General features: G+C 46.8%; 1 protein-coding gene and 1 long non-coding RNA gene across 2 annotated transcripts in view; one reads left to right on the plus strand and one right to left on the minus strand.

The window, feature by feature from the left end:
• LOC107314884 (uncharacterized) overlaps positions 1-16,601 on the plus strand; it is a 43,375-nt gene extending 26,774 nt beyond the window's left edge. Inside the window, exons 4-8 of the long non-coding RNA XR_014946620.1 lie at positions 8,809-8,893; positions 9,580-9,671; positions 11,773-11,915; positions 14,485-14,610; positions 16,505-16,601. This is a non-coding gene — a long non-coding RNA (uncharacterized LOC107314884). The remainder of the gene's footprint in view (positions 1-8,808; positions 8,894-9,579; positions 9,672-11,772; positions 11,916-14,484; positions 14,611-16,504) is intronic.
• Positions 480-27,414, minus strand: TTC9 (tetratricopeptide repeat domain 9). The gene is made up of 3 exons (XM_015864645.3): positions 26,446-27,414; positions 5,157-5,339; positions 480-1,305 (listed from the first exon to the last, which is right to left on the minus strand). The coding sequence occupies exons 1-3, from the start codon at positions 26,813-26,815 to the stop codon at positions 1,226-1,228; spliced, it is 633 nt and encodes a 210-aa protein (XP_015720131.1). The 5' UTR covers positions 26,816-27,414; the 3' UTR covers positions 480-1,225.
• Between the last annotated feature and the right edge of the window lie 344 nt (positions 27,415-27,758).

The raw sequence follows: 27,758 nt of genomic DNA on the forward strand, positions 1-27,758 counted from the left end.
GGAGACTGAACTCACAGAAGTGATCAGACTGCCGCAGTAGGTCTAAAAGACCCTCTGGGCAGCTGAAATGGCTTCCAAAGCTGTTGGTCCTGCCCTGTTTGTTGGCACCATGTTCTGCTAAAAAAGAAAGAAAGAGGACACAGGAAGCACCAACACAAGGTGGGAGAATCAAGACCTCAATCCAATGTACTAGTAATACTTAGCACTGTACATCACTATACTTACAAACATGAACTAGTAAATCCTCACAACACCCCTGCGAGGTAGGGAAGTATTATTTTCCCCAGTGTACAGATGGGGAAACTGAGGCACAGAGAGGCTAAGTGACTTGCCTAAGACCACACAGCAAGGCATTGGCAGAGCTGGTACATGAATGGAGACGTCCCTGTCCCCCACCCCAAGCAAACCCCACCAGATGATGTTGCCTGTCTGGATACGGGAAACCCACAAGTCCCTTCTAAAAGGAATGCCTGGACTTGTTGCCTATTAATAATTTTTATTTGCCTTTAATGAATTATTTCACAGTTTTTCCCTCATACTGTACACCACACTTACAGTCTATACAGCCTTCTGTGGTACCCCACGACCTTCTCCTCTGGCACTGGGACAGCTTTGGGGGTATTGTAGGGTGCTCTGTGCTTTCATTTAGAGGATGTTTAGAAACAGTTTCACTGGAATTGTACTGGGAGCATGTGAGCTCTCAATGGAGACTGATAGCACACACTGGAGAAGCAGGCAGGGGGAGCTGATGGTAAAAAGGCATTTGCTGTCCCCTGTGAAATCACCAGCGGTCTCTTGGTTTCTTAGCTCTTCTAAGCTCCATCGATCACTCAGAGTAGAAACTGTTTGTCTCCAGCTTGTCTGGTCAGAAAGGAGTTGTCTGGGGATTGCTTCCCTACAGGTAGTAGCAGTCAGCTCGGGACCAGAGAGGTCCCCCCACATTGTCTCCTCCAGGTGTGTGACACTGTCTTGGAACAAGGCTGGCTGTAGCCATTGTGCTCTCCTGCCATGGGGAAGGGGTATTACTGTGGTTGGCAATGGTAATTGCTGCAGCCATACCCAGCGTCTAAGTCTCTTTTCTCAAAACCAAGATTCAATGAAGAGCAAGGGAGAGTGGGTGGATGAGGAGATGGGGATGAGGCAGAGCAAACAAGAAAATCCACCAAATGGGCTTCTGGGAAGGAAATGTTCCCCTTTGGGCACTTCAGCTGAAGCGGCTCCTTCTTCACAAGGCTTCTTTCTCTCTCTGGGAACATCTGCTGAGCTTCATCTCTGTCAGCTGAATATATCGTATGACATTGGTATCTGCAGGGAAAGAGCACACACATACACTTACAGCAGTTACAACTTCCTGTGAAGGACAGACACACCACAGCTCTCATCTGTGGTGCATCTCCCATTCTGGGCTCCGGCACTGCCTGAGGAACAGCTCCAGTGGGAAGGGGCTCTGAACCAAACCCTCTAACCAAACAGGCATAGAAACACTGTTTTATCTGCATAGAGAGCTGTGAGATCCCTGTGCAAGTTTTAAGCCATCTTTTTCCTCACAGTATTTTGTTGCACTAGCACAGTGCATACAGCACACAAGTTTTGCCGTTCACTCAAGGCACAGGTTGATTTGCACAGGCATGTCTCCAAAAGACCTCATGCTCGTGCAGCCAAGGTCACTCCAGTCACGTTGATTTACTATCACAAGAGCCTGGCATCTGCATAGTAGCAAATGGTGTGTGATATCAAAAGCAAGCAAGCATAAAAAAATAACTGTTTTCACTTATGTATTAATTTAAAAACGGTCCTTTGCTCACAGCTGTACTCAGAAGGCCAACCAGGGCCAGCTTTGTCCATTATAAATTATTACAGCTTCAGAAATCAATCTGAAGCACACTGCATCCACTCTGCCCTCAGTGAGAGAGCAATCTCATCTCTTCCTCGTCCAAACAGCAACATGCCCTGTGCCAGCAGGGAAAGGAGAAGTGCTTGAGCCTCTGAAGAGATGAGCACATTACTGGTACCATGACAGGTGCTAGCAAGTGCAGGTACTGCACCCACTGAAGGAGTTGTGGGTGCAAAGTTTCCTTTAAAATAGGGAGGGGGGCACCTCTGTTGTGCCCCTCAGCTCAAGTGGAGGCCGTGGGAGACGGTTCAGCTTCTCTTTACACAGAGCTCTCTACATGTTGCAGCAATGCTGTTGTGACCTTCCAAGCCACCTCTGGTGAGGTGGGGCTCTGGGCAAAGCCTTCTGCTGGCTCATCAGCGTCACCCAAGTCAGTTCAGAGGATAGAATTCAGTGATTTAGCTACATGTCCCACTCAGGGAATCTTAGTGAAGAAAGGAGCTCTGCTGTCACTTGTGTTAGGCAAGGAGAAGCAGCCTAACTGATTTTAAAGCAGCCTTTTAAAAAACGCAGAAGTAGTTTCAGTTGCACAGCCTCCAGAAGTGGAGCAGTTCAGCTGAGGGAGTAGCCCTGAGTGTTTGGCCACCCTTCACTCTGCCTGATCTGCCCTCCTAGCACCTGATGGTGACACAGGTAACCATCCTCTCTATTGGGCTGCACAGAGGCCAGCCTAGCACAGGTGAAGGCACATTAGGAACTCACACCTGCCTTAGCCTGCAGGATTCTGTGCCTGGCACAGGTGGAGGTGGGTCTCAGCAATGAGTAGTAACAGCAGGCTGCCAGGTACCTTTGGCCTAGGGGTAAGGGAGGTAGATAGGTACTGACAGCACAGCCTCATCACCTGGGAGATTACAACACACATAGAGAGCCAGGGGCAAAATAAGATGCAGGTGACAAGGGGTGGGAACAAATCTAATTGCAAGATAGCTAAAAAAAATTGCTGGCAGGTAGAGATGTGTTTTGTTTCTCCTTTGAGGGCTACTGCTTTACTGGAGAGGAGTAATGAGTAGCACTTTGCTTGTGGAAAAAAATGGAGCCTTTTCCTTTAAAAAATGCTGTGCTACTCTCACATGTATGAAGGGGTATTTCAAAACTAAGTGTTAATGAGCAGAAGGTTCTGGTGCTTCTCAGTGAGGAAGTACTGACAGGTAATGGCAGCCTGGTCAGGCTCACACCAAAAGATGGTGATGCTGCAGTAGGAGTGGCTCTCTTGGCTCTTAGGCTGTGCCTTTTTGCTGTGTTGTTTCTCCCTGTAGCTTCAGGGCTGGTTGTGTACTTCTGGGGCAGGCATTGCGGCCTGGGGCTTTGCTCCCAGGCCCGGAGTCCTGAGCATTAAGGCCAACTACTTCTGTGTAGCATGGGAAGCTGGCCTGGTGCACAGGCCCTATGACCTGAGTACTGTAGGGCTGGCAGACTAACTATGGGTGTCTGGTGTTCCCAGCCAACCTGTGGTCCTTTTGCATCCCTGGTCAGTGGTCACCTTTATGGTGTGACCAAATGGGCGGGAAGAAGTTGGGCACAGCTTGAAGGTAAGGTGTATGCCAAGTCTGTTATATCAAAGTTCAACTTGTGATGTGCATCTGATTTACAGATGTAAAGCAATTTCTTAGTAAGAAGCATTATACGGTTATCTCATACTATTTATATAATCTGCTTTTGTATTTTTATCTTTTTCTTTGGAGGTAGCACAAGAAATCAGGACAAACCCAGGGGACAGTGAACACCTATAAGGGATCTGCTATGCTGGCAGATGTGTAAAACCCTCTGCTCGCTAATTCCTCTTTGCCATTTAAAATTCCCCCACTGAAGAGAGTCAATGATTTGTGCCAAAAACCGTCCTATTTGAGAGAGAAGGGAAGGGGAAAAGGGTGGGGAGGGAAAGGGGGGCTGTAATGATAACCAAGTGCTTTACCAGCAACCTTGGTGGAACATCAGACAAAAGAAATGGTCACGTTTTGCAGATGGAGACATTGAGTTATTCCAGGTCACGTAATAACATTTCTTGATAGCATCACCTGGTTCCTACTGCTCTAGCAGCCTCATCCTTTTTTACTGTATGTATTCACTTCTTTCCCCTTGAATACCCTGCAAGTTCTCAATAATAATAAATAAAACAGTGCAACAATGGCCTCAGTCTGAGGGTAAAAGGGAAAAGTATGATGCAGAGCTGTAGGCCAGAACTGTTTTTTGTATACATTAAGGGTCTTTGGGGACAGTTTCTGGTATGTCTCTGCAGCAAGTAGTGGTATTTGGAGCTGTTGCTGTTGAATACATTAGTTTTTACTTCAAGAAGGAATGAGAGATGCCAAATAAATAGTATTTCTCAGAGGGGAAAAAAGAACAACAATTCAGATTTTAAAAAGTGGTTCAGCTAGAAAGACTTCTTCATGTCTGAGCCTTATCAGAACCTCAAGGTTAAGATAGTTTCTTATTTTCCTATGTTCTTTACGCAGGCTTCCCTATTCCCTGATTCTGGCATGGGCTGAAAGCAGAAGGGCACACTGTAAATAGGCTAAACTGAGCTCTTAAGCACATTTGCTCAGTAGTGTGGGGTGTGCAGCTGTGCTGTCAGGCTGCCCAGAGCCTGGGGCCAGGCATGGCAGATGGGACTGGGCCCCTGTACAAGAAGTGGAAGGGGAGTGGGATCCCAGTGCTCCTTCAGGACACTGTCGCTGCAAGAGCCCAGCAGGACCAGGACACTGCACGCAGCCACCTCTCACTACCACTGTTGCTTCCTCTGGCCCAAGGCACACCAGCACCACTGTACTCACTCCTGTTCCACACCCAGCTTTCACTCTGTGCTCACAGGTGTGAGTGGAAAAGCTGCTCTCTGGGGTTTCCCTTGCACATGGCTTCTGTTTGACTTTCCTGTGGTCCTTTAATTTTCCTTCAAGTCTCTTCATGGAAATGGTTTGAACAAGTGTGCTTTTTATCTCATTATCAAGACTGAAAAATAAAAGCACCATCTCTGCACTGGGGCCATCTGCCCCCTTCTGATTTCAGGTAGGCCGGCATATGGGTGGCTGGTCCAACTAGCTTAGGCTGTTTGGGTAAATAATGAGTATGTTTCTCATATTAATTATTTTGGTTTTGGACATGTGGATGGCAGATACTTGAACAGGGGAGAATCCTTGAAGCAAGGCTAAGGATACAATGAGTCGTGCCCATCCCTGTGGAAATCAATACAGTCAGATAGGGACCAAGTCTTGTGAAAAGAAATGCAAAGGATTTCCATGTAAAGTCACATTGCTCCTTTCCATACCTGTTGGCTGGCGGGATCTTGCCTCTTTCAAGTAGTAGAGTGCCTTGTTGTAGTCACCCAGGTGGTAAAACGCAACTCCCGACCGGTAAAGTGCCTTGAAGTTCTCTCCTTCTTTCTGCAGCACCTTCAGGCAGTACTCCTTGACACGCTCGTAGTTCACCAGCTCGGCCTGGAGCAGGCAGGCTGCAGGGCATGGGGAGAGAGAGAGAAGAGAGCATTAGGCTGCATTGCTGCTCCTGCAATCTGCACAGGCAAAAAGAGTAGCCTAGGTGAGGGGAGTGACTCAGACTTGTGATTCAGAAAGGGTGCAGTCGAACACATTGTTTGCCAAATCCAATTGTTCACCATTTAAATACCAGCGTTTCTATTTCTGCAGTTTCAGACAGATTAGGTTGTTTGTTCTGGGGGCTTAGGGGAAGAGTGAAAACATAAACATCCCCCTGGAGCCAGAGCTCCACGTGATCTTGTGGTAGTGACTGGCTTAGCCTGGAGCAGAATCATTCCTCAGCTGAGGAACAGGGCTTGGAACAGTACAGAAAAGGAGGTAAAAAAAATAATGATCTGATAAGAGGGAGCAAAAGGAACTAAATTAGGTTAGATATCGGTCTTAATGGTCCAAGGATGCAGAATTAATAATGTAATGTCTTTTATGCAGGAGGTTCTATATAGCTTTTTTCTGTAGGAAGCAATGAGGAGCCCTGCTCTGTTGGAATGCACTTAGTAAAGCAGGGGCACCTGGAATTATAATGGGAGGAAAAATGTGCTAGGCTGCGTGCTTTTTGCTAAGTACTGTAACAAAAGGTTCAGCACCAGAGGTCAGTTCTCCTGGCTTCCTAATGGAAAGGTAAACAACAGTGAGGAAACAGCCTACTGAGGGCTCAGTGCTGAAGGGCAACTGATGTAGAAATGTCAGGGAGCTGAGGAAAATCCCCACAGCGAGTTTCCCACAGCTAGGGGGAGCTGATTGCCACTCTGGGCTTACTGTAGCGCTCACTCTGGGCTTGGTTTCTTTTGGCTTACTGGGCATTAAGATGGTCTTGGGGACCACCGATGAGAACAGGACACACTGAAGCCATAGATCTACAGGAAATGAAGAAAGCTGTTCGGTCCACAAGCTCTTCTGGTGCTACAACTCAAGGCAAGTTTGGGAATGACATGATCTGGGGAGGAGAGAAGGGGAAGGAAGGCAGGATGCTGCTGCAAGGATCAGTTCAGAGGTTGGCACTGTCAAGTGCCAGGGCATGGGGAGAAATTTCCCCTAACAGGTGGTGTTACTCAGTGCCTCATTGGCAAGGAGACTCACTGCTCCTGGAAATCCAAGACATCACTGTTCATGTGGCACCAACAAACAGCCAGACTTCATTTTTTGTGTAGTAACTGTGACCGAGGTAATTCAATGCTGGATCAGGAAAATGACTCGGTTCTAGATCTCCCTTCTGCTGCATCCCTTAAGTAAGCCCTGCACCTTCTCTGTAACACACTTCATATTCCATGGACAGGAGAGTGGCCTAGACGATCTCCAGAGATTCTTTGCAACCTAGATTAGTCTGAGCCTATCTTCAGTTAATGTGGATGGAATGCGCTTCTAACCCAAGTATATGTTTGAAGTTCAAATAGATAACTGGAAATGATTATAAACAGCCTTTGGCCTGTAGAGAATCTATGGTACAGATGCACTGAGTGAGGAGTGCTAAACTTGTCCCACTGCTGGTCTGTTTGGCCGAGTGGCACGTTATTTACTAATCAGATCTTTGTCCCATTTGCTTTAGTGATGGACTTTCAATGTATTTTAGCAGCCCTGACGTGGAAGTGCATAGATACTAGAAAGGCATCTGACTGCTTCCTAATGATTGCTAGTTAAGAAAGAAAAACCCATACATCTCTAAAAGCTTGGTAGCATTTCCTCATCCAGAATTTGTCCCTTCCTATTTGTCAAATGTTGAGTTTTCTCACTCTGTTTCTAATGGAGCTTGAAATGACTGTGCTCTGTTTTTCTTTATTTTTTTATTTTTTATTTTTTTTTAAAGCTATTAAAAAAGAAAAAAAGAAAAGAGAGTGTAAATTTCCTGCTGGCTTCACAGCCCTGGAAACTGGATTGCTTTGTTAGTCTGCTGCCCAGGTAGCACATACAGCAGTGGCAGCAGCTCTCTGCACACCAATCCAATCTTTCATGTCCTGGGAAACTGCCTTGCAGAGCAACTAGATGGGGGATTTCTGGCTGTTTACTACTTGGTATTTCCAGCTATTGTCATAGAAGTTACTCTGAAGGTGACAGGCAGATGGACAATGCATATTAACTCAGTAATTCTGTATTGGACTTGCTTTGTGGATTAGTTTAAAAGAAAACTATTCTAAATCCTGCTAATTGATAAGCTGAAATGTACTTCCAGAGATCTAGCTGGGTTCTTTCTGTGGCTCGTGTTCACAGTAAAGATTCTGCAAGGCAGCGTTAGTAACTATGCATATGGCTGGGAAAAGTCATTACCACATGGCTAGCAGGAGAGATGCGTGTTTATCGGAACAAAATGAGCAGATGGATGTGCAGGAAACAGTTATGCTGCAGGAGATGGCCATTTGGAGCACCAACGTTGGAAGTGGCTGTTGTAAATGAACCTGGAGGGAGAACCTCGCTTATAAATATTTAGAGGTGCGTGCTTTTAGCTCTTGTGCACTGGAATGACCTTAATGGATTGTGATTCAATGCAAATATTGAGTCTGTTAGTAATTCGGCTTTCAAAAATGGAAGAGACGTGGCACCTTTGTATTCCTGCATCATTCAGTCAGGGGGGAATTGTTTTGAAATGTCATCTTCCCAAACAGACATGTGCATTTCTGGCTAGAAGTGTTTGTTTACCACATAAAAACACATCTTCGCTCTCCTTCTCTGTTCTTAATAGGCCCCCCAGTGAATCCTTCTGAGGAACAGAGCTCACGCATCAAGACAGGTTTATCTGGATCCTTCCTGAAAGTGAATGGGCTCAGCCCCACACAGCACCACCTCTAATAGCAATCTGGCAATTCAAAAGGTGCCCTTCACAGGCAGATGCAAACCTACAGTTGTAGTCACTCAGTTTCTGTGGGTCTCATCACTGTAAAGCAGCATTGGTTGAACTCACAGCTCAGAAATTAGGATGTTTCACTTCACCTCAGCGTGGGTCTGGGAGAAGAACTCCTTGAGAGCAACCTTATGTGGAAGGACTTAGGGGTTCTGATGGATGAAAAACGCAATGCAAACCAGCAGTATGTGCTTGCAGCCCAGAAGGTTAACAGTGTAGTCACCATAGGGTAAAGGAGGGGGTAATCCCCCTCTGTTCTGTCTTTATGAGGCCCCAGTTGGAGGAGTACCATGTCCAGGTGTGGGGCCCCAGCACAAGAGAGGTGTGGAGCTGTTGGATCGAGTCTGGTGGAGGGCTGCAAATATGGTCATGGAGCGCCTCTCCTACAAAGGCAGGCTGAGGCAGTTGGGATTGTTCAGCCTGGAGAAGGCTGCAGAGAGACCTTGTTATGATGTTCCAGTACTTGAAGACAGCTTATAAGTGGGAGGGAGACCGACTTGTACATGGCCTGATAGTGATAGGACAGGGAGAAACTATTTTAAACTAAAATAAGGAGTTTTAGCTGAGATATTATGAGGATTTTTTTTTCCCCTCAGTGTGTCAAAGCACTGGAACAGGCTGCTCAGAGAAGCTGGAGGTGTGCAAGGCCAGGCTGGATGGGATCCTGGACAGCCTGAGCTGGTGAGTGACAGCCCTGTCCATGGCAGGGGGTTGTTTAGCTTCAACTCCTAGTAACTGATTTCTGTTACACCTTTGTCTGCTACCCTGAACAGCTTGTGTTTGCTCCTTGCATCAATACACTGAAACTGATAAAATCATTCCATCTCCTCTTTAATAGCCTGCATAACGAAGAGTCTGGAGTTGCTTGGTACAACAAAACCAAACAAAGCTTTTCTCAGTTTTCATCGCTTTATAGCTGTTCTCTGAGCCCTCAAAGTGAAGTTCAACACAAAATGCTGTTGGTTAGCATGTCATCAGAGAAACCTCTCCTACTTGCAAACCACTGCAGGTTATACAAATAGCTCCATTTGGCCCCAGCTTTTGACTTCGAATTTTGGCTGAGTCAAGTACTAAGGCTGCAAGTGAGATGTATGGGTTTTAACATGGAGATTTTGAACAACAATATGAAAAGCCTTGTGTACCTGGAAAGTTTTGCCAACGGGTAAGTCTGCATGCCAGAGCATTCTCCCAGCCAGTTTTATCCCAGTGGCCAAATTCCTACTGCAGGCAAGGCTCAAAACCTATCCATGTTATGGAAAAGTAAGCCAAATTACTGTGCAGGCCATTAGCAGATCCCTACCCTGTGGCATCCTCTTTCAGCTCAGTGCTGTTATGTTACTCAAAACAGGAATTTGCACCTTTTCCAGGGGATGAAAATGATTTGGCCCTTAAGGAATGCCTCGGCTTTCAATTCATATTTCACAAAGTCCAGCCCTGTCTGCAGTTTGCTGTCACCCAGGTAAGCTGATGCTATTGCTTTAGTTTGCTTTGCTTCCATCGTAGATGTGAATCACCTGCTTATAACTTTGTTGCTCTTGTAAGTTTTTGTTCTAAAATATTCCATATGTAATGTCTGCTTTTGGGAAATGTCAGCCAAAACTGTTCAGGTATTTTTGAAAAGCAGATTAGAGAAACACATCTTATTTTCCCCTTGTTAAAGGTCTCTGCTGACTGTCTCTTTGGATTTGCCTCATGTCCTCTCATCATTTGGCTTTGCAATCTGAAATCTGGCAGATATCATTTGTGTCAAGCAGGTGCCTTCTGTTATCCCTGGGGTATTATGGAGCTGGCCAACCAATAACCTTCTGAAAATAAAACCAATAGAGTATGGTTGTATTGTACTCAGGCAGAGGTGCCTTAGATTTTGGTACCTAAATTTTTAATATTTTGTCTAAATTGGACATAATCCACTCTAGGAAACAGAAGGGATGTGGGAACTTAAGAGAATAGGAGACATCTCTTATTAGCTCACTGGTAATGAGAAGAAAGAATTGCAGAAACTGGAAATAAAGCAGAGATAAACTGTCTTATGATAAAGACAGAGAGACTGATGCTGGCAAGGCAAAGAGACGGGCTGAGAGCTGTGAGGGGGGAGAACTGTGGGGGTGCAGGAAGGGGTGTATGAGTAAGTGAATTCTGCTGAGGAGGCAAAGACTGGGCTCAGAAGTGGAGATAAGTTTGGGACAAGGTGCTGAGGACATAAAGTCACAGAACAACCCAGCCTGAGTACCAGGAGGAGCATGTACATAGCTGTAATTCAAGCACAGGTGACTAGTCTCCCTGCATGACAGCAGGTCCTCTAGCAGACAAATTACCCACCTTTGCATTCTTGCTCTGAATCATCTTTTTCTGTTCACTGTCCTCACTGAGGAATACTGATCTGCAATGCCTGAAAGCTGGCCTTTGCAAATATCCTCTAGAGACAAGAGCAGGTGTCCTGTGCAAGAGCTAATAGTTCGCCCTGTGGCCAAACCATTCTCAGACACCCATACGAGAGTCTGAATCCAAATAACTTGTTTTCTACTCCTTAGACTAAAAACCAAGATTTGACTTCCAAAAAACAAGCAAACAAATAAAAAACCCCAGTGAGTCCATTTTTGTTCTCTTTGAGTTTTCGATGAAGGACAAGCAGGACAAACAACTGTTCTGCAACATCTGCTGGTTCAGAATGGACCAAAAAACCAAGCCAGTGTGTACCAACTGGGCTGGCTGCAGAGCAGAGAGAAGTAGCTACTAAACCCATTACTGCTCAAGCCTGATGTGGATATTTCTTTACTGCATTTATTCTTGATTCTACCACTGGAGTTTAACAGCCTAAGCGTGGATTATTACTTCTTAGCAAGTGCTAGGTACTCCAACCACTACAAACTCAATGTGTATTTCACAAACTCACAGTGTCATTCCCAGAAATAACCATGATTAAAGTCTGCAAAATGCTTTACTTTCTGACATGATCTCACCCTAAGTATAGCAGCCAACAACTCACTTAAAATCTGTTTAAATCACAGAGTGATGGAACATATTCTTGTTCTCTTTTAGACAATGTGCGGTTGATGCTTTGATATAATCACTTCAGGGTTTTATTCTGACATGATTAAGACCTTGGATGTATCGTTGAACAGGTTTTGTCTGCCTGTTGCATATAGAACTCAAATAGGGAAGACTATGAGAGACTCATAATACTTCTCTTACTTGAGAAGGCTCAGCATCTTTCATGGGGGTGCTCTTCCTCAGAAAAAACATGACAGTGATAAGTCTTGGTTTGATTTGTGCTTAAGAAGAAAGAATATTGGAACATAACTAGAGAAAAATAAGATCAAAAAAGAAACAAGAATGTTTTGGAATAGACAGCAATCTTCTATTCATACCACTGTTGGATGTATCCATCTTTGTGCATGGCGGTCTGTGTAACCATTGTTCATAAAAGCACATGGGCTGTATCGTGTCCACTGGAGGAATTAAAGAGGATACTGTTACTAAATGACATTGAAATTTTCAGCCATGTGTTAGTAATTCAGATTACAACTAAATTCTAATATTGGATAACATGTCTTTTGTAGGATGATGCTGAAAATGTAAAGGGTTATCTGAGATTGACAGTAACCTTGGAATGAAGCTACTGTGATTTCAGCATGCAGCCCAGTAAGATCTAGACTGATCTGGATTGTTGGATTACTTTGACTTAAACTTCTCTGAAATCAAAGTAAGTGATCTTGAAGGTGAAGCTGCAGAAGTAACATGTGGATGGCACAGCCCAATCTCTAACCTGTGTTAAACTTTTGATCCTGACTGGCACTGAAAGAAGTAGTATATGAGGGAACATATGAAACCTATGCTGAGAGAACAGAGCAGGTTGTTAAGCATTCATATCTGCACCAAGCCCACGTGTGCTGTGCTGTTCAAGAATACAACCCAGTGTTCCTCCAAAGAGGATATTTAGCAGCATCTTTTTCAGAGAAATGATGCATACGGTTTCACTACAGGGCTGAGATGCTAATTAGAATCTACGGTTTCCAGACAATCTCTTCCATTAAATGTTTCTCTTTTCTCTATAGTCCAAGCTTGCAAACAAAGAGGATTTTCTGGCTTCTCACCAATAAGAAACTAATTATAGACAGCTTGATAATGTCTGGCAATAATCTGATCAGCTGACTCCTAGTTCCTGAACACCCTTAATGGGGTGAGAAGGGAATATGAGAATGACAATACAACTTTCCAGCCTATGGTTCTCACTTATTCATCTCCAGGTACCACAAAGCCCTAAATATACCCGTATGTTTCTGCTTGCAAGAAAATGTGTGGATAATTAAAATCCAAGCTGTATGACAGGCTGTTTCTCTCAGTAGAGAGGGATTCGTGCTAAATGAGCTGTAGATCAACAAATGTTTGGAGAGCCCAAAGAGTCACCTCATCCAAGCTGCCTTCCTCTTCTTAGCCTGACTCTCAACTCATAGACAGATGCCAATTGTTCCTTCCCTTTCTTCTTTCTAGACCATGCTTTCCTTTCATTGCTGAGCACGGTCTTCTTTAGTTCTCTGCTGCTCCTGAGTACTTCCTACCTCTTCCAGGAGAAGGACCAGAACATGGACTACTACAATTCAGAAGAGAGACCTTAGTGACTAAAGAATGCCAATGTTTCCACCATCATATGCACTAAAAGGCATCTAGCAGCTCTCCAAGGAGCTGCTGAGCCTGTTGCATCTGGATTTTTGTGGCTTGCAGCCCACCCTAGGACTCCACCTACCGCCATCCCTTCTAGGGGTTTGGAAAGCACAGGGCTGATAACAGTGAGATAAGTAACAGCTAATGTGAGCTGTCAGAACAAATCAGTTTAATTTCAGTCTGCGATAGGGCAATCAATCTTGAAGATAAAGGAGAAACAGTGGATGTTACATATCTTGGCTTTTATACTAGTCAAATGACAAATTCTAGTGACGTTTTCTCAAGCAAATTGAAGGAGAGCGGTCTAAATGAATAGACTTAACTTTGTTATTGAAGAGGAAGGCAATATTAAGTAAGGTTCTGCACTGATCTCTTCTAGATCCCATGGTATTTGTTATTTTCAATAAAGATCTAAATGACAGCCCGCAGAACACCTTGTGAATTTTCAGGTAACGCCAAGATGTGAGGAGATGCTGGGGTGTATCGGAAGGCAGGGCTAGAAGACCAAAGCACCCCCAGACTGGAGCAGTGTCAAAACAAAAACAGGATGCAGTCTGGAAGGGGCTGGTGAAAGGTGCTAAAATTAGGCAGAAAACAAAACACCCTGCAGTGGTATGGGGAAAACCAGCTGTCTGAAGGACAGTTCTGCAGAAACTGATCTAAGGGGCGACCCACATCACATCTGTCAACAAGGCAATAGCATTAATGAGGAAAAAATGCACACCAGCATGTGTAAAAGGAAGTTTGCAAGAAACATCAGTAATATGTCTAATCCTGGATAACAATCTTGCAAAAAAATGTGGATATAAACTGCAGGGGAACACCAGCAATAACAACTGGTACAGAAGAGACAGAGTACAAGCCTTAAAGGAGACATTGAAGGAAAACAGCCTTACAATGCTCACATGTGTAAAGAGAAAAAAGCTCTGTCATGTGAAGCAGGTTATAATCACGATACAATCAGTTCTTGTATTCATAAAGTAAGAAGAGAGCTTAAATTTTAGCAGGAAAGATTCTGACTGGGAAGAACTTCCTAATACTGGGAAGATAAACACTGTAGTAGACTGCTCAGAGAAGTTGTGAAGGATCTTAGCTTTGACAGTGTGTAAGAACAGTTTGTATAAAAGTTACCTGGAACATGCATCACCTGTACCCCTGCACTGTGCTTGAGTCTGGATTTCTGTCTGCAATCCAGTTACTGATTGTGCTGTCACAATTGGAGCACAAACTTGGTTCTCCCAGTGACAGCCCACTCATTCAGAGGTTCTATGGAAGGAGGTTGCTGTGACACCCTCCAAGCTAGACTTCTGAATACATTAGCACTTAGTAACAGCAGGTGTGAATGACATCTGATCCTCATACCTTCTGTTTTGAGAGGAGTATTTGGACCTACCTGTTCCTGTAGTTACTGGTCCTTCAAATTAACACCTAAGATTTACTGAAAATTCTTAGCTGGTAGCAGTTAACACCTAGATGTCAGGCAAACAAGGAATGCTTTCTGAAGCACTCAAAATCTATGCCCAGTTGTCAATCAGCAAATCTTTATTCAACCAAAACAGAGATCATCTTCATATTGCATCTTCTAATCTCTGTGCCTTTGATTTTCCCAGCCAGGAGATGTAGGAGCAAGATCCCAGAAAACCACTGGTGGGACAAGAACTTCAATGAGCTTTTGATACCTAGACAAGAGCTTCAGTCAGCTATTAATGCCTAGATCACTTCATTCTATAATATCTGTAAGTACTTCCTCCTCCAGCAGCCACATGAGGAGAGATGGGAATCCCTTGTTTGTTTTTGCCAAGGCATTTATTGTTGATCTGCCAGGTTACATTCCCTGGAGGTTTCCTTCGCTCTGACTTTACATTTATCTAGTAATCCTTGGCCTGTCTGTATCTTTTAGAATCAGGACTCATCTAGTACAGTCTAGTTCAGTCAACATGAGTTTAGATATGTTTGACCTTCAGTTTTGCTGTTCAAGTTGCTATTTATTTCACCACTCCTTCCTTGTTTGTTTTTCCATGTATTTCACCTTGCATTGCTTTACACTCTCAACTGCTGTGTGGTCTTCACTTCATATCCTTTCCTCCTTTGGCCTTCTATTGATATTGCCTCCCACTGGAGGAATCTGGTCTCTTGGGTTGTTTTCAGAAGGGAAAAGTACACACGATTTTATCAGATATCAGCAATATCAGATGGTAACAACCATCTGGTGAGTGCCTGGAGTTCAACAGCTGTCCGGCTCTAACATGTGCAATCAAATGTTTTATGACTCTTAACAGAGTAAACTACAAGAACTACTACATAATGAAATTAAGACCTTAGTAGAAAGGGGCTTTTGTAAACCCCACTGAGGCAAGGAGGGTATTTCTTTAAGTATGGAGAATCTATGGAGGGATTGATAGATCTCAAGGTGCCTTCTTTGCTGCATGGGAAAGCCTCCTTTGCTAGGTGTGGTTTGCTGAATAAACAGCTGACAGCAGGGGTGTGAAATGCAGCTGGTGCAGCTTGAAGGTTCTCAAATGAGGTTGCTGACAATTGCGTATGCCGCAACTGCCTCAGGCTCAGCTTACTGTGGCACGTTTAATTTGGGCTGAGAGCTAATGCTCCATCCTGTGCCATAGCAGGGCTGGGAAATGTGGCTGCACAACACCTGTGTGCTGTGCCCTGCGGTGCTGAGACACAGCTCACCTTACCTCCCAGGACACGGGGAAACAGACAACTGCAGAATCTGCTAAGGAAGGGCTGGAAGCAGGCTGTCTGAGGCCACTGCCTTTTTGCCTTCAGACCATGTATGCAGGCCACTCTGATATTAATGCCTCCTAATTATTTCCTTGGAAACTACAACTGATACAGAGAGCACAATAATGCTGATAAAGTAAATTCTTAGCTACGAAACACTATTTTTCAGCATAGTCACTGCTGTTACCTACGAATTTTTGCTAGTGATGGACAAGAAGCTGCATGCTGTGCTCATAAAAATCTTCATCACTGGAGTGAGCCATTGTTTCACAGCTGCTATGATGGCATCATGGCTAGGAAAATGTTTCTGTTCTTATGTGAGCATTTGTGGGATCCACCTGGTGCAAACCTTGAGATATTCCAGTGCTGTCAGCACCATTTCCAATGCATTGAAGCATTCAGTTCTGTACACAGTTCTCTGACCACAATCTGCCAATTCATGTAGATGAGCTGATTGAGACACTCTTTACTTCATGGTGTGACAGCTGTGAATGGCCATCCGGAACGTGTCTTATCTTCTGCTGTCGCCACTGCTGAAACGCACCAGTGCTCACATTCACTGTTTGGTTTCCATAAATGTTCAGAAAGCATCAATGAATGGCAGTGGGTGCCATTTTTTTTCTGCACGGGGGAACTTGCTGACACACCTTTGCTTTATCTGTGATTCCATGTCAGTTGCTATTTTGTCAGACTGCCCCTCTGCTGCCATCTGTCACACAGTAACAACATGTAATAGAATACCAGAGGGTGGGTTCAACCTCTACTGCCGTACCACCAATGTCCACCTCTGACATCCCAGGCGAACATAATAAAACAGGAGGTATTACTTTTGGAGCAGCCTTCATACAATTGATAGAGACTAAAATGCTTTTTTTTGCCTTCTTTTTTCAGTTCGATCCCTCCTGAGATCCCTAGCTGAGAAACCTTACTGGCAAGGAGAGGTTGAATGGGGAGGCACATTTCCTTCATTAAAATAACAGCCCAATCACATGCATAGCCCAAAGCCTTTGCATTTTAATGAGGTTCTGAAACAGAAAGCAGCCTTTATGGCCTCTGTGGGAGGGATGGAGAGAACAAGAAGGGGCACAATCAGAGGCAGAGGACGCGCAAGTCGACTGTTTTCTAACAAACTGAAGAACGAGAGGTAAAAATCAAAGCTCTGAAAACTTTGTTTTCCTTAAAATTGCAGAGAACAAATGTACAAAGAAAAGTGGTTTGTGAGCACAGCTGGCTCTGTTGGGCTGTGCCACCTGGCTGGGCTCTGCCTGCCAGTGCAAGCTGAGGTGAAGCTTCACCTCTCTGTGTGGTTGGGCCTCTAGTGTCCTCATCTCTTTCTTGCCCTCTGTTTGTACTGTACGTAAACGTAGTGCATTTGAGATAACTGCCGCTCCATCAAATCCGGATAGGCGACAGGTTGGAAAGTTATTGAGAGGGGTCTGACAGGCCAACCACGGCAAACATGCCTGCTTATGACTCATTTCCTTTGGAAATCAGGCTGAAAACAAATAAACTAAAGACTAGAGTGATGATTCAGTGCATTATTTTCCTGAGAAAGCCAGGGTTTGAACTGTGCGGGAGCACTGGCTGGTGTTCTAATCAGATGCCTGCTCTTTAATATAAGTTGTAGCAAAGTGCTTCAGGTAAAGATCCCAGATTGTTCCCAAGCTTTTCATAATCCATGTCTGAGCAGCACATGGCTGGCAGTGGAAGAATAGAGTAGGTAGAGTGTGTCTGATCAGAACTGTATGGAGCGGAACTTCCACCCCAAGTAAGGAGCTTGTTTTCAGACACCAGCAACACAGGAATCACTGTACAAGGCCAGGCCAGTCAGTTCTCTGTCCTGACCGTGTACCCTTTTGCTTACACTAGGGGACACGAGGATATACTGAGAACCATATGATGGCTAACCAAGTTGAAGTGGGTTCTGCTCACATGTGTATATGTCTACTAATAGAGATTGCTAGTGGAATGTCTCAGGAAGTCATTTCATTATTGAGCCTTAGTGCTTTTGTAGGAGTGCTCTACTCACACTGTGAAGTCAGAATGTATAGTAAAAAGGATGATGATGTTGTATAAAAAGACCTACATGACCCAGTGGATGGTGTTAAATTTATTTGGGATGGAGACTGGTAATGTAAAACTTAAAATTGTGCTCTTTGGACTCGAGGCAAGAATTTATGCTTGAATTTGTGAGCTCGTGAGGTGGAAACAGCCCAAGAGGAAAAGGATGTGAATATGCTGGCTGGTCACAGGACGACTGAGTCATTTATGTGACACAGACATGGAAAGGGAAATTAAAATCTCAGGGGTTTATTCATAAATCCCAACCAGTTAGCAGTGGTTATCAAGCATGAAAATGTAATATTTGCTTTACAGTTTTTCGCCTATCTAATACAGCATCGCATGTTCTGATTAGTTCTGTGTCTCAGCCTTCTTTTCCAACCTTATTCGGTTCTTTAACTCCATGATACCTTCTGGCACCGTGCTTCAAGTTAATCAGCCCTGAATTTAAAAATTTACTTTGCATTCATCTATTAATTTAATTTACCCTCCACCCCATGAGCAAAGCTCCTGATCTGCCACAGTCTGAGCCCCCATCACAATAGACAGGGAATGTATAAAGGAAAAGGAGTGTATTTTCTTTGTGCTTCCAGAGTAGGTGAGGATCTTATGCTGCTCTGGTTTCTTTGCAACATGAATGCACTACTGCGTCTTGAGCAATTAATCACTGCAAATCATTTAAGAGGCTGGTAATCTGGGATTTGAATTATGCTAGCATTAAAAAAAATATGGGGACTGAAGAAGTTGTTGAGGCTTAACTCTGCACCGTGCTGTTTGATGAGAGAATCGTCGCTAGAGGCATGGGATGGAGGATCTCATTTATTCATCTGGAAATAAGCGACCAAAAAAAGGTGCTGTGGCAGAGCAATAGGTATAACTAGTGCTGACTTATGTCAATTATCCTACAGTAACAGACTCCTTTCTTCACGCTTCTGCTTTTGCAATATTAACTGATGGCCTCCCCAAGTAGCTCATGTTTGAGAGAGACTACAGCTATTACAAGGAGCCCACCTATTACCTCAAAGAATGAAAGAAACACAGGTCTTCCTGTCCACTCCCAGAGAGGGAGCAGGAGTGGGGGAGAAGAATGCTAACTCTCACAGCTTCTTTGCAGTTGGCTGAAAGATTGTTCTGTATTTCATGAAGATGCTTTTCCTGTCAGGGTGAATTAGTGGGTTAGATGGTGACTGTAGGGATAGTGCAGCACACTGGAGGTAGATGTTGGTTAGTCACACCAGCCCAGGAATAGCCAAAGGAAGCGTTAAGGGTCTAACATAAATTTTCAAGTCCAGACACCTCCTCTGCCTTGAATTTGCTTTCAGGAGTAAATTTCTTCTCCCACACACCAGACTGGGGAGTGTGCAGGACAAGGATGTACTAGCACTTATTTTCTGCTTTCCCCTCCATCTGCTTCAGGTAGCAGCAAACAATTCTGCTGCTCAGAGTCGAAAACAGTCTTTCAAGCCTAAGATAAATGTATTGAGCTGAGCTGAGCTGAAATCAGGCCATGCACGTCAAGCTAAGCCTTAAAGATGCATGAGGCAGGTAGCGAATCTCCACCACTGCATGATTAGGTTCCACCAAGAGGGAATTCGTCCCTCTTGCTTTACAGAACAAAATGACTTCTGGCAAGGTAGATACCTCACTTGAATTTCCTCAAGTAGGAAACAAACCATTTAGACTCTGATGTGGCCAGGCCAGCTTAACACCAGGGGCATGAAAACTGACAGTTGTAATCAGGGCATCACAGGAGCTTCAGAATCAAAATCTGATGAAAACTAGTTTGGTGGCTCTTTGCTGGCTGACCCAGCTGCTCCTTTCCAGCAGCTCCTAGGAAACTAGATCGACGGCTAGATTAGCAGAGTTTTGCTGCTGCCACTCCGATATGAAAGGAGGTGCTGCTGTCATTGATGCAGAACAATCTTCATGACAGCCCCCTAAACTGGCAGCAAGGAAACGCAACAGACAGTGCTCCTGTTAAAGTAAGAAAGAGAATGCAGAGCAGTGGTGAGAAAAAGAACTTGCCCTAACAAGGCTGAGCTTTTACCTGTTGAAAATGGATGTACTGGAGAAGGTGTCGCAGCAGAGATGGGTTTTAAAGAGAACCAGGAAAGCAGAAAAGATCTGGTCTGAACTAACATACCACAAGTAAAATCAGCTCTGAGGAATCAAGTGCATCAAGACACTGTGAGGCAGAACCTGTGAACACAAAGGACGAGAGAACCTCAACTGGCAAAATGGGGACAGGTCCTGGAAAGTATCAGAAATTTGCCTGTGGGGTCAAAAAGTTGTAACCAGGAGGGCAAGCAGAAGGACACAAGTAGGAAGGGCACTGACTGCGTGAGCAGCCCTGACTCCTGAGCTGAGAGACACGATGGGAAAACTGGGTACATGGGACTAAGCCAAGGAGAAGCAGATGGTACTATCCAGCCTATAAGCCTCAGGGTGATGGTGTGTCAAGAATTTCAGAGTGAGGAGAATGGAGTGGATTTTGAAGTACAGACCATGACATTAGCTGTTGCCTATGGATAATAACAGATGAGCTCTGGCACATCAAGTTATGACAGATAAAATCATTGCTCCCAGCTGTCCCTTCTGCCATGGGTTATTGTGGAGAGAAAACGTGAGTGTGCCTAATTCACTCCATGAGTTGTCTCACGGTGATTTCCAGCACGGTCGTAATCTCAGAATGGTTATGCTCAGGTGGGACCTCTCTGCTCCAACCCCACCTTCCTGAGCTGCTGAGCACAGCACAACCACCTGGGCAGGTGTACAGGAGCAGGGCCAGCTACGTGCCTTCCTACCTCCTCCCACCTCACGTGAGCCTGCCCCAGCTGAAGCTACCTCCAGCAATTCCAGCGAAGCTTCCAGAAACTGCACTGACTCTACTGTCCTTGTTAAAGAAAAAAGGAATAGAAACGCTCCAAGCCACCACAAGATTTACCTGCATTCATCTATCAATGTCTTGTGTTTACTGTTTTCCATCCAAGATGCAGTGCAGAAATGAACAAAAGGAGACAGATTCCTGAGCGGCTGTTAGTAACAACTTCTTAGTTAACAATAGTTAATATTGACTCTTCTTCAAAACATTTTTTAACCCTCAGTTTTAGTCACTGGTATGGTTATCCAGGTAAGCTGAAATCAAGATTAACAAACAGCTATATCTTATGTATTCTATAATATACAGCTACATTCTTTTTATATCACCATTTCTCACCTGTGAGGTTAGAGAACACAGAAGAAAATAAATAGCCAGTAAATTTTCCCAAAATCTTGTCATGTAGTTCCTCTTTCTAAAGTTTTGTTTCTTCATTTGCATGCTATTGTCAGGGAGAAAGTGGGACCTGGCAACATTTAGACCTCCAATTTTATTTTTACCGTTTTCTTTTGCTATTTCTTTCCTTAAAGCAATCTCTTTTATTGGGTGTGCATTAGAGCTTATCTTTAAATCCTAATATGAGATCCTCTGACAGCCCTCCTTACTTGGAGCATCGGTCATTCTGCTCACAGGACTCTGATGGGGATGTGCTGCTGAACTGATAGGCATTTCTAGAAGAACGACTGGAGAAGCAAGTCTGGAGTTGGGTTGGAAATTTCTAGGTCTGAGCCCAAGTAACAGGAGGAAAAGAAGGATGCTCCACCTGCTGAACTATGGAAAGGTGGCCCAGCTCCCATAAAAGAAGGTAACCATGGAGTTCATGGATGTTTTTAGCAATAGGTTGAGAACCAGCTTTGGTTTTCACACGTGGCTTTGTTGAACCACCTGAACCATCTCCAGAGCATCACTGACAGAAATGTGGGGAGGAGGAAGAGGCTGTGACTCACTGCGACTCACTGTGGGACTCCAGGACAGCATTTCAGAAGAGGATGGAGTAAAGCTGGGAGGAGGTGCTACTACAGACCTCACAGAAAGCATATCAACACACACCTCAAGGAGGAGAACAATCTGCAGTCTTTAGGTAAACAAATTAACCACTGCTCTGTGTGCCAGAAAAAGCTGTGTCATTTTTTGATGCCTCCTGCTTCACCTCCTATGGTGAGCTGTAGTTAGACTTGGACACATCTCAGCTCACCAGAACTGCAGCTCCTCAGGGCAGCCTGGCAAAGGGCTCTGCACCTTAGCAGCACATTGGGATGAGATCAGCAGGAACAAGACAACTGGGCATCTGGTAGAAGCAGCTACAAGAACACCTGCCACCACCACAGCCTCAAGTTTTGAAAAAGCTTGGGAAGAAGAGTGATGTAAAGAGAGAAAAACACGTTTCCTGCCTCAGCAAGAGAGGTGCTGTCAGATATATTTAAACTGGAGAGCACTTCCCATCTCACCCTCACAGTGCCTGAGCAGGGAGAAGTTTGTTCTCCAAAGTAAAAGCGAACAGGTAAATGCACAGGATTTGTATAGAATAATTCATGGCAATGGCTTAAAATCCCACTTATTTAAATACATGTTGGGCTTTGGGCCTATCACTACAATGCCTCAGTCACTTGTATTCATTCTCTGCTTTGACTGCACCTTTGTAAAACAAGGACTGTGCCAGGCCTGTACAACAGCCATTCCCATCGCTCTGGTTGGGCAAATGCATCTAAACTAAAAGAGTCAGGAAACTCCCACCTCAGTGAAAAAGCAGCCACATCCTGCTCACATTTGCTGCTCTCTCTTTTTCCCACTGCATGGAATCCTTACCAAGCTTTTTTGTTGTTGATGATGCAGCATGTAAAAAAAAAACTTCACATCAAGCAACAATCCAAGGCTGCTTTAACACCCACAGCAATGTGCCCTGGTAGAGTCTGTACTTGTTAGTTGCTATATACTGGGGTGGAATTTTAGTAGAGGTTCCTTTTGAGGAGACATAGTGAGTGGTCAGTGCGGCGCATCTTTTCTCATACATAGTAGTATTTTCACTTAGATTAAGGCCCCTTGTCTCAAAGGGCCTACTCTCTGAAGGCTGTACTTGCTGTCCAGGCTGAGACCCAGCTTGGATGGTTATGCTTTGTAACAGTCTGCAGGTACGTGTGCCCTCTTGGCTGGACTCCTTTACTAAAATAAGCGTACTTAAATGGAGATGAACACATTACATTTAATTGACATTCATGTAATTCACAAAGCATTCCAGCACTCCCAAGAGGTCATCAATGCGGATGTATACACTGAGACTCAAAGAATGAAAGTTTGGTGAGGCTAATACAACTGGTCAGTGCAGAGAGGCAGAATGGAACATTCACATCTCCCAGCATCACTCCTCGTCCTTCATTCTGTCTCTGGTTCTGCTTTTCCTGCCAAGATTAGCTCCAGTGTTTCTGCGTGCTTGGGAAAACCAACAGAGGTTTGCTTATCACACTGCAATGTTCCCTCACGACAAAGCTTAAAACTACGCTTACTCTGTGCATTTTGCTGCTTTAGAAGGACAGGAACTTAACACCTCTCTGCAGAGATTCTTTTGGGCTGATCCTTTGAAACCTTTGGGCAGTAATGCTGGAATAAATTCTTGTTGCATTCGATGGGGATAGCGGTTGCATTTGTAGCAGGTAGATGCTCCCTACCTACTTGTGGTTCAAAAGGCATTTTAGTTTTGACTACGCACAAGATGTTATATGAGTGGAAAGGAGACCAGGACATGAGTGGTATTTGGCCAGCTTGTTTTTCTGCAGGCATTGTTCCTACATTCATTTTTATTTTCAAAGAATACAAACCACTGACTTGGGAAAACTCGGTTGAATGCACCACCAGGACTGGACTGTGGCTCCTGTTCTTTATTTTTCAAATGGGCTGAGAGAAGCAAAAGGAGGTCAAGTGACTTCCTCAAGGTCAGAGACCGTCAGTGAGTCATAAAGAAATGACTGTTTGCCTCACAGCCCTGCATTCATTCTGCGAGGCTGTGCATTGCTGGTAGGATTTTTCTTTGCCTACCGCAGTGATTTCTGGGAGCCCTGACCATGCTGCTGCCCTTGTGTCCAGTAACATTTACCAGACATAGGCCAAAACAAAGGGCTCTCAGCTGGGTGGTGCAAATGAGGGGTGAGTCTCTTTCAGGTGAAGCTCTTGGGGCTGGCCCTGCAGCCCAGCTCATAGCCGCCCTGCCCTGCAGTATGAGAACTGCCTGTTGAAGGTGCTCTACGTGAATCTGTGACTTCACATTCTGCAAGGCAATAAATGCACTGACAACAGTTCACCGCTGGCCCACATGCTCTTACGTAATCACTCAGATTAAAATACAAACCAACCCCAGTCGTACTGTTTGTGGGCACAGCCTTCACCCATCCGAATGTCCCAAATCCCCTTTGGGTGTGTATTTCTTACCCCCTTATTTGGCTAAGTGCATTATAACCATAGCTGATGTGCTCCTCTGTCTGGCTCTAAGTAATTACGTGTGCACATCTATACTTACCATGCAAAACATCTCTGACAGGTGAATGTGTTCTGGCCGCGTGAAAACAGTGCAAAACCAAAGTGGGCTTCCTAACTGCTGAGCTTGGAGAGCAAGCGGAGGTGCTGAAGGAACTCGATAATAAGGACACTCAGATGACAGCTGCTAATGCTATCGGGTACACATCAGAGCTAAGTGAAAAACTGCCTTCTCTAGAATTAACATGCATGGCTGTTATGCTCTCTGCACTATGCAATGCAGATTTATTTATTTTAAAAACAGCTCGAGGCACCCAGTCAATGCTCAGAAGCAGGGCACCCTGCGTCTCCTCTCTTCCCCGCGTCCAATAACTCCAACATCAGGCACTGGTGCCAGAGCACACTGTGCAGCGGATCTGCTGGCTCCTACTGCACCACTCCCTTACAGCACACAGCCCCGCTGCTGCACCTCGTGAGGTTTCTATTAGGAAGGTGTACTAACTGTTATGACAGTTCTGGAGGAGCTCCCTCCCACCCCTCTCCTTCCCTACAGACTCTAATTCACAGATCCTCTTGCTAAGTGGGAGCTCAGGGGCTGTGCCGGGAGGAGCAGCACTGCAGTTTGTTCAGCTGCACGCTCCCCTCTCCAACAGGGGCACTTCCTTCAGGCAGCGCAACACACCCAGCTCAGTGTCTCCAGGACAAATTCCTTCTCTCTGCTCTTTGCTGTCCATCTACTGAAAACAAATAATGCTGTGAGCAAAAGGGCACCCTGACCTGCTGCCACGTTACCCCAGGGAAAGCACTGCCTGCACCTTCAGGGTTAACTGTTGTCATCTCCTCTTGTGTTCACACCAGTTAAATTTAGGTAAAATCTGTTCAAATCTAGGCTAAAGATGGAGCAGGTTTCTCACGTCAGCCTGCTAACCGCTGACAGCATCAAATACAATCAGCACTGAAAGAAATTCCCTGCAGAAACCAGAAACAGCAAATAAATGGACAACGACCACGGTGCAGGAGGACCCTGCAGGCACCGTGCACATCTCCAGCGAGCACAACTTGTGAGTGCAGCAAAGTGCCACGGTGGTGGGTCAGCCCAGCCCTGCTGCCGTGTCCCTGCTGTGCCTCAGCACTGACAGCTACAGAGGTGTCCCTGGGAGCACATCTGCAAACCCACAGATGCTCGGTGCGGAACTGTTTGTAGTACGACAGGCTCTGTATAACTAACTGCACTCATCTCAACCAGCCCTGCCACATACAGTGGGTTTTAATAAACCCGTGGACAGGAATTCCGCGAGAGGCAAAATTACAGCTGTGCAATTATGCTATCACTCTGGAATCTCACCTGCCTCTCCCTCCCTGCGATTTCGACAGGCTTTTGAAGGGGGAATATCTATGAATGTGATAAATGGGGGCTAAACCGTGCCTTGCCTTCCGCTCCATCCCAAAAGGCACGCTGGGTGTAACAGATTGGCGTGGATAAGGCAGGAGAAGGTTCTGGCTCGATGTTTCAAACCCTGTTTGCTTTATTCTGCCTCTTTTTTTAGCCCTGGACAACAGGAACCAAAGCTCGCCAAGTGTCTAGAAAGCCAGGAGCCAGGTGGTGGGGACAGCTGACACGCCAGTGTCCTGATTTTCACCATTTTCTCCCCAAGGATATGAAGGGTAGTGAGTGACCCTTCATCCTTCCGAGAACAGCACAGCTTTATCAGTTTTGTCATTTTGCGCACCTCGTTGAGGTTACAAACCTTCCCTACCCTCTACGTACGTGGCCGCAAGTTTTTGTTTTAGGGATGCTTTTGGGCTCGGAAAGAAAACATCCATGTGTTTCCTGGGAGCAGAACTGACCCCTGATCCCGCAGCTCGGGCGCAGCTCCTCGGCAGGGACTTTAGAACGAGACCTCAAAGTGCGCCGATCCCCGGCCCTCCCCTCCATCTTCCCGCAGCACCTCTCCCGAGCAGATGGGAGGGATGAGCCCACGTCTGCTGGCCGCAGCTGCGACTGGCGCCTAGCGAAAAGCCAGCGCTATATTTGCCTTCAACTTTTATAGCGAAGGGGCCAGAAAACGCCTTTGATACCCGGCGCTATTCGGAGCTACCGCAGCAGCACCCGACCCCTTCCCCTGCTTGGCCTCGGTCGCGGTGAGGGAGGCTCCCCGCCGTGCCGCCGCTTACAGGACCGGCTTTACGTTGCGGCGGGGGCACCGGACCGCAGGACGCCCGTGGCTGCGGGGCAGCGGCACGGCTCCGCGCTCCGGGCGCCGCTTTCGCACCGCTGGGGCCTGCGGCAGCACCGGGAGGGCCGGGAAACGGGGGGAAGGACCGCGAGCAGCGCCCGGGTGCGGAACTAAAAGCGCTGTGGGGTGGGGGCACGACGCGGGGGAAGGGACGCGCGGCCGGGGGTCCCGGCGCCCCGCGGCCATCTGACCTGCCAGGCTGTTGTAGCAGTCGACCTCGATGGCCTCCACCGCCTGCCGCTGCTCCTCGCTCAGCCCGCCCGCGGCGGCGTTGGCAGGGCGCTGCCCGCCCGGCTCCCGGCTCAGCAGCAGCGCCTTGAGCTCCAGCAGGGCGCGGTGGTACTTGCCGATGGCCTCCCGGAATTTCTTGTCCTTGTAGCACTGCGCCCCTTCGCTCTTGAAATCCAGCGCCCGCCCGATCAGCTCGCCCGGCTCCGCGCCGCCCGCCGCCGCCGCCGCCCGCGGCTGCTGGCTGCCCCCCGCGGGGCCGTGCCCGTGCCCATCGCCCGCCCCGCGGCCGCCGGCGTTCAGCTTCCCCGCCGCCGGGCTCGCCCTCTCCATGGCCGCGGCGCCGCCGCCTCCCGCGCCGCCCTACGCGGGCGATGCCGCGGCGCCCGCCGAGCCGCCGCCGCCGCCGCCCGTGCCCCCGCGCCGCTGCCCGGCTCCGCCGCTCGCTCCCATCCTCCGGCGGCCGCCGCTCCTCCTCCTCCTCCCCGCGCCCACGGGGCGCCCGCCCCCGCCCGCCCCCGCCTCCGGCCGCCCGCAGCGGGCACGGCCGCCCCCCGGACAGCCCCGCGCGGCTCGGGGCCTCACCGCGGCCCCGGCTCTACTCGCCCCTCTGCAGCCCGGGAGCCGCCTCGCCCTCCCGTCCCCTTCTCATCCCCATCCCCACCGCTCTCGCCGTTCCCGTCCCGCCGCCCTCGCTTCGCTGCGTGCCGCCGGGCAGCAGGTGGCTGCGCCTTCATGAGGGCACCGAAGCCGTGGCCCGGCGGCTCCGCAGCCCCCGGCACCCGCCCCTCGGGGGGGCTTCAATTTTCCCGAGTCGGATTTTCACATTTTTTTGACAAATGTGTGTATGCCCAGTGACAGGCAGGACACTGCCGGGTTTGGGGATCTGTGGGAGTGCCCCACACACACGCAGTGAGAGCATCACATCAGCACCAGACACACACAGCTCAGGTGGGTCCGTGTGCTGTGGGTGCACCATGGCTCCAGGGTGCTTTGTGGGTCACCCTGCATGCTGTAAAAGCAGAAGGTGGATGAAAACACAGAGAGGCGTTTTCATCACCCATGTTACCCTCCCATGTAGGAGGTGCAGGCGTGGGGCCGTGTGCTCGAGCTCTGCAACCGCAAGGAAGCTTCAAAATGGAGGCCCAGTTCTCCGTGTGAGATACATGTGGCCTTGTGGCATGGCACCAGAGAACAGCCCCATGCTGGGGGTGCATGTGGGTGTGCAGATTGTGGCTGGGTGACTCCTGAGCGGGCAGTGCTTGAGGCCTGGTGC

Source organism: Coturnix japonica, chromosome 5, assembly GCF_054131305.1.
Source record: "Coturnix japonica strain WE chromosome 5, WE-NBRP24, whole genome shotgun sequence".
Classification (NCBI taxonomy): Eukaryota; Metazoa; Chordata; class Aves; order Galliformes; family Phasianidae; genus Coturnix; species Coturnix japonica.

Excerpts from the sequence above, each read along its gene's own strand:
- TTC9 (XM_015864645.3), bottom strand. The coding sequence starts at position 26,815 with ATGGAGAGGGCGAGCCCGGCGGCGGGGAAGCTGAACGCCGGCGGCCGC. Across the intron at positions 5,340-26,445 it reads CTGCTACAACAGCCTGGCAG|CCTGCCTGCTCCAGGCCGAG; the intron begins GTCAGATGGCCG and ends CATGCCCTGCAG. Across the intron at positions 1,306-5,156 it reads AAGATCCCGCCAGCCAACAG|ATACCAATGTCATACGATAT; the intron begins GTATGGAAAGGA and ends CTTTCCCTGCAG.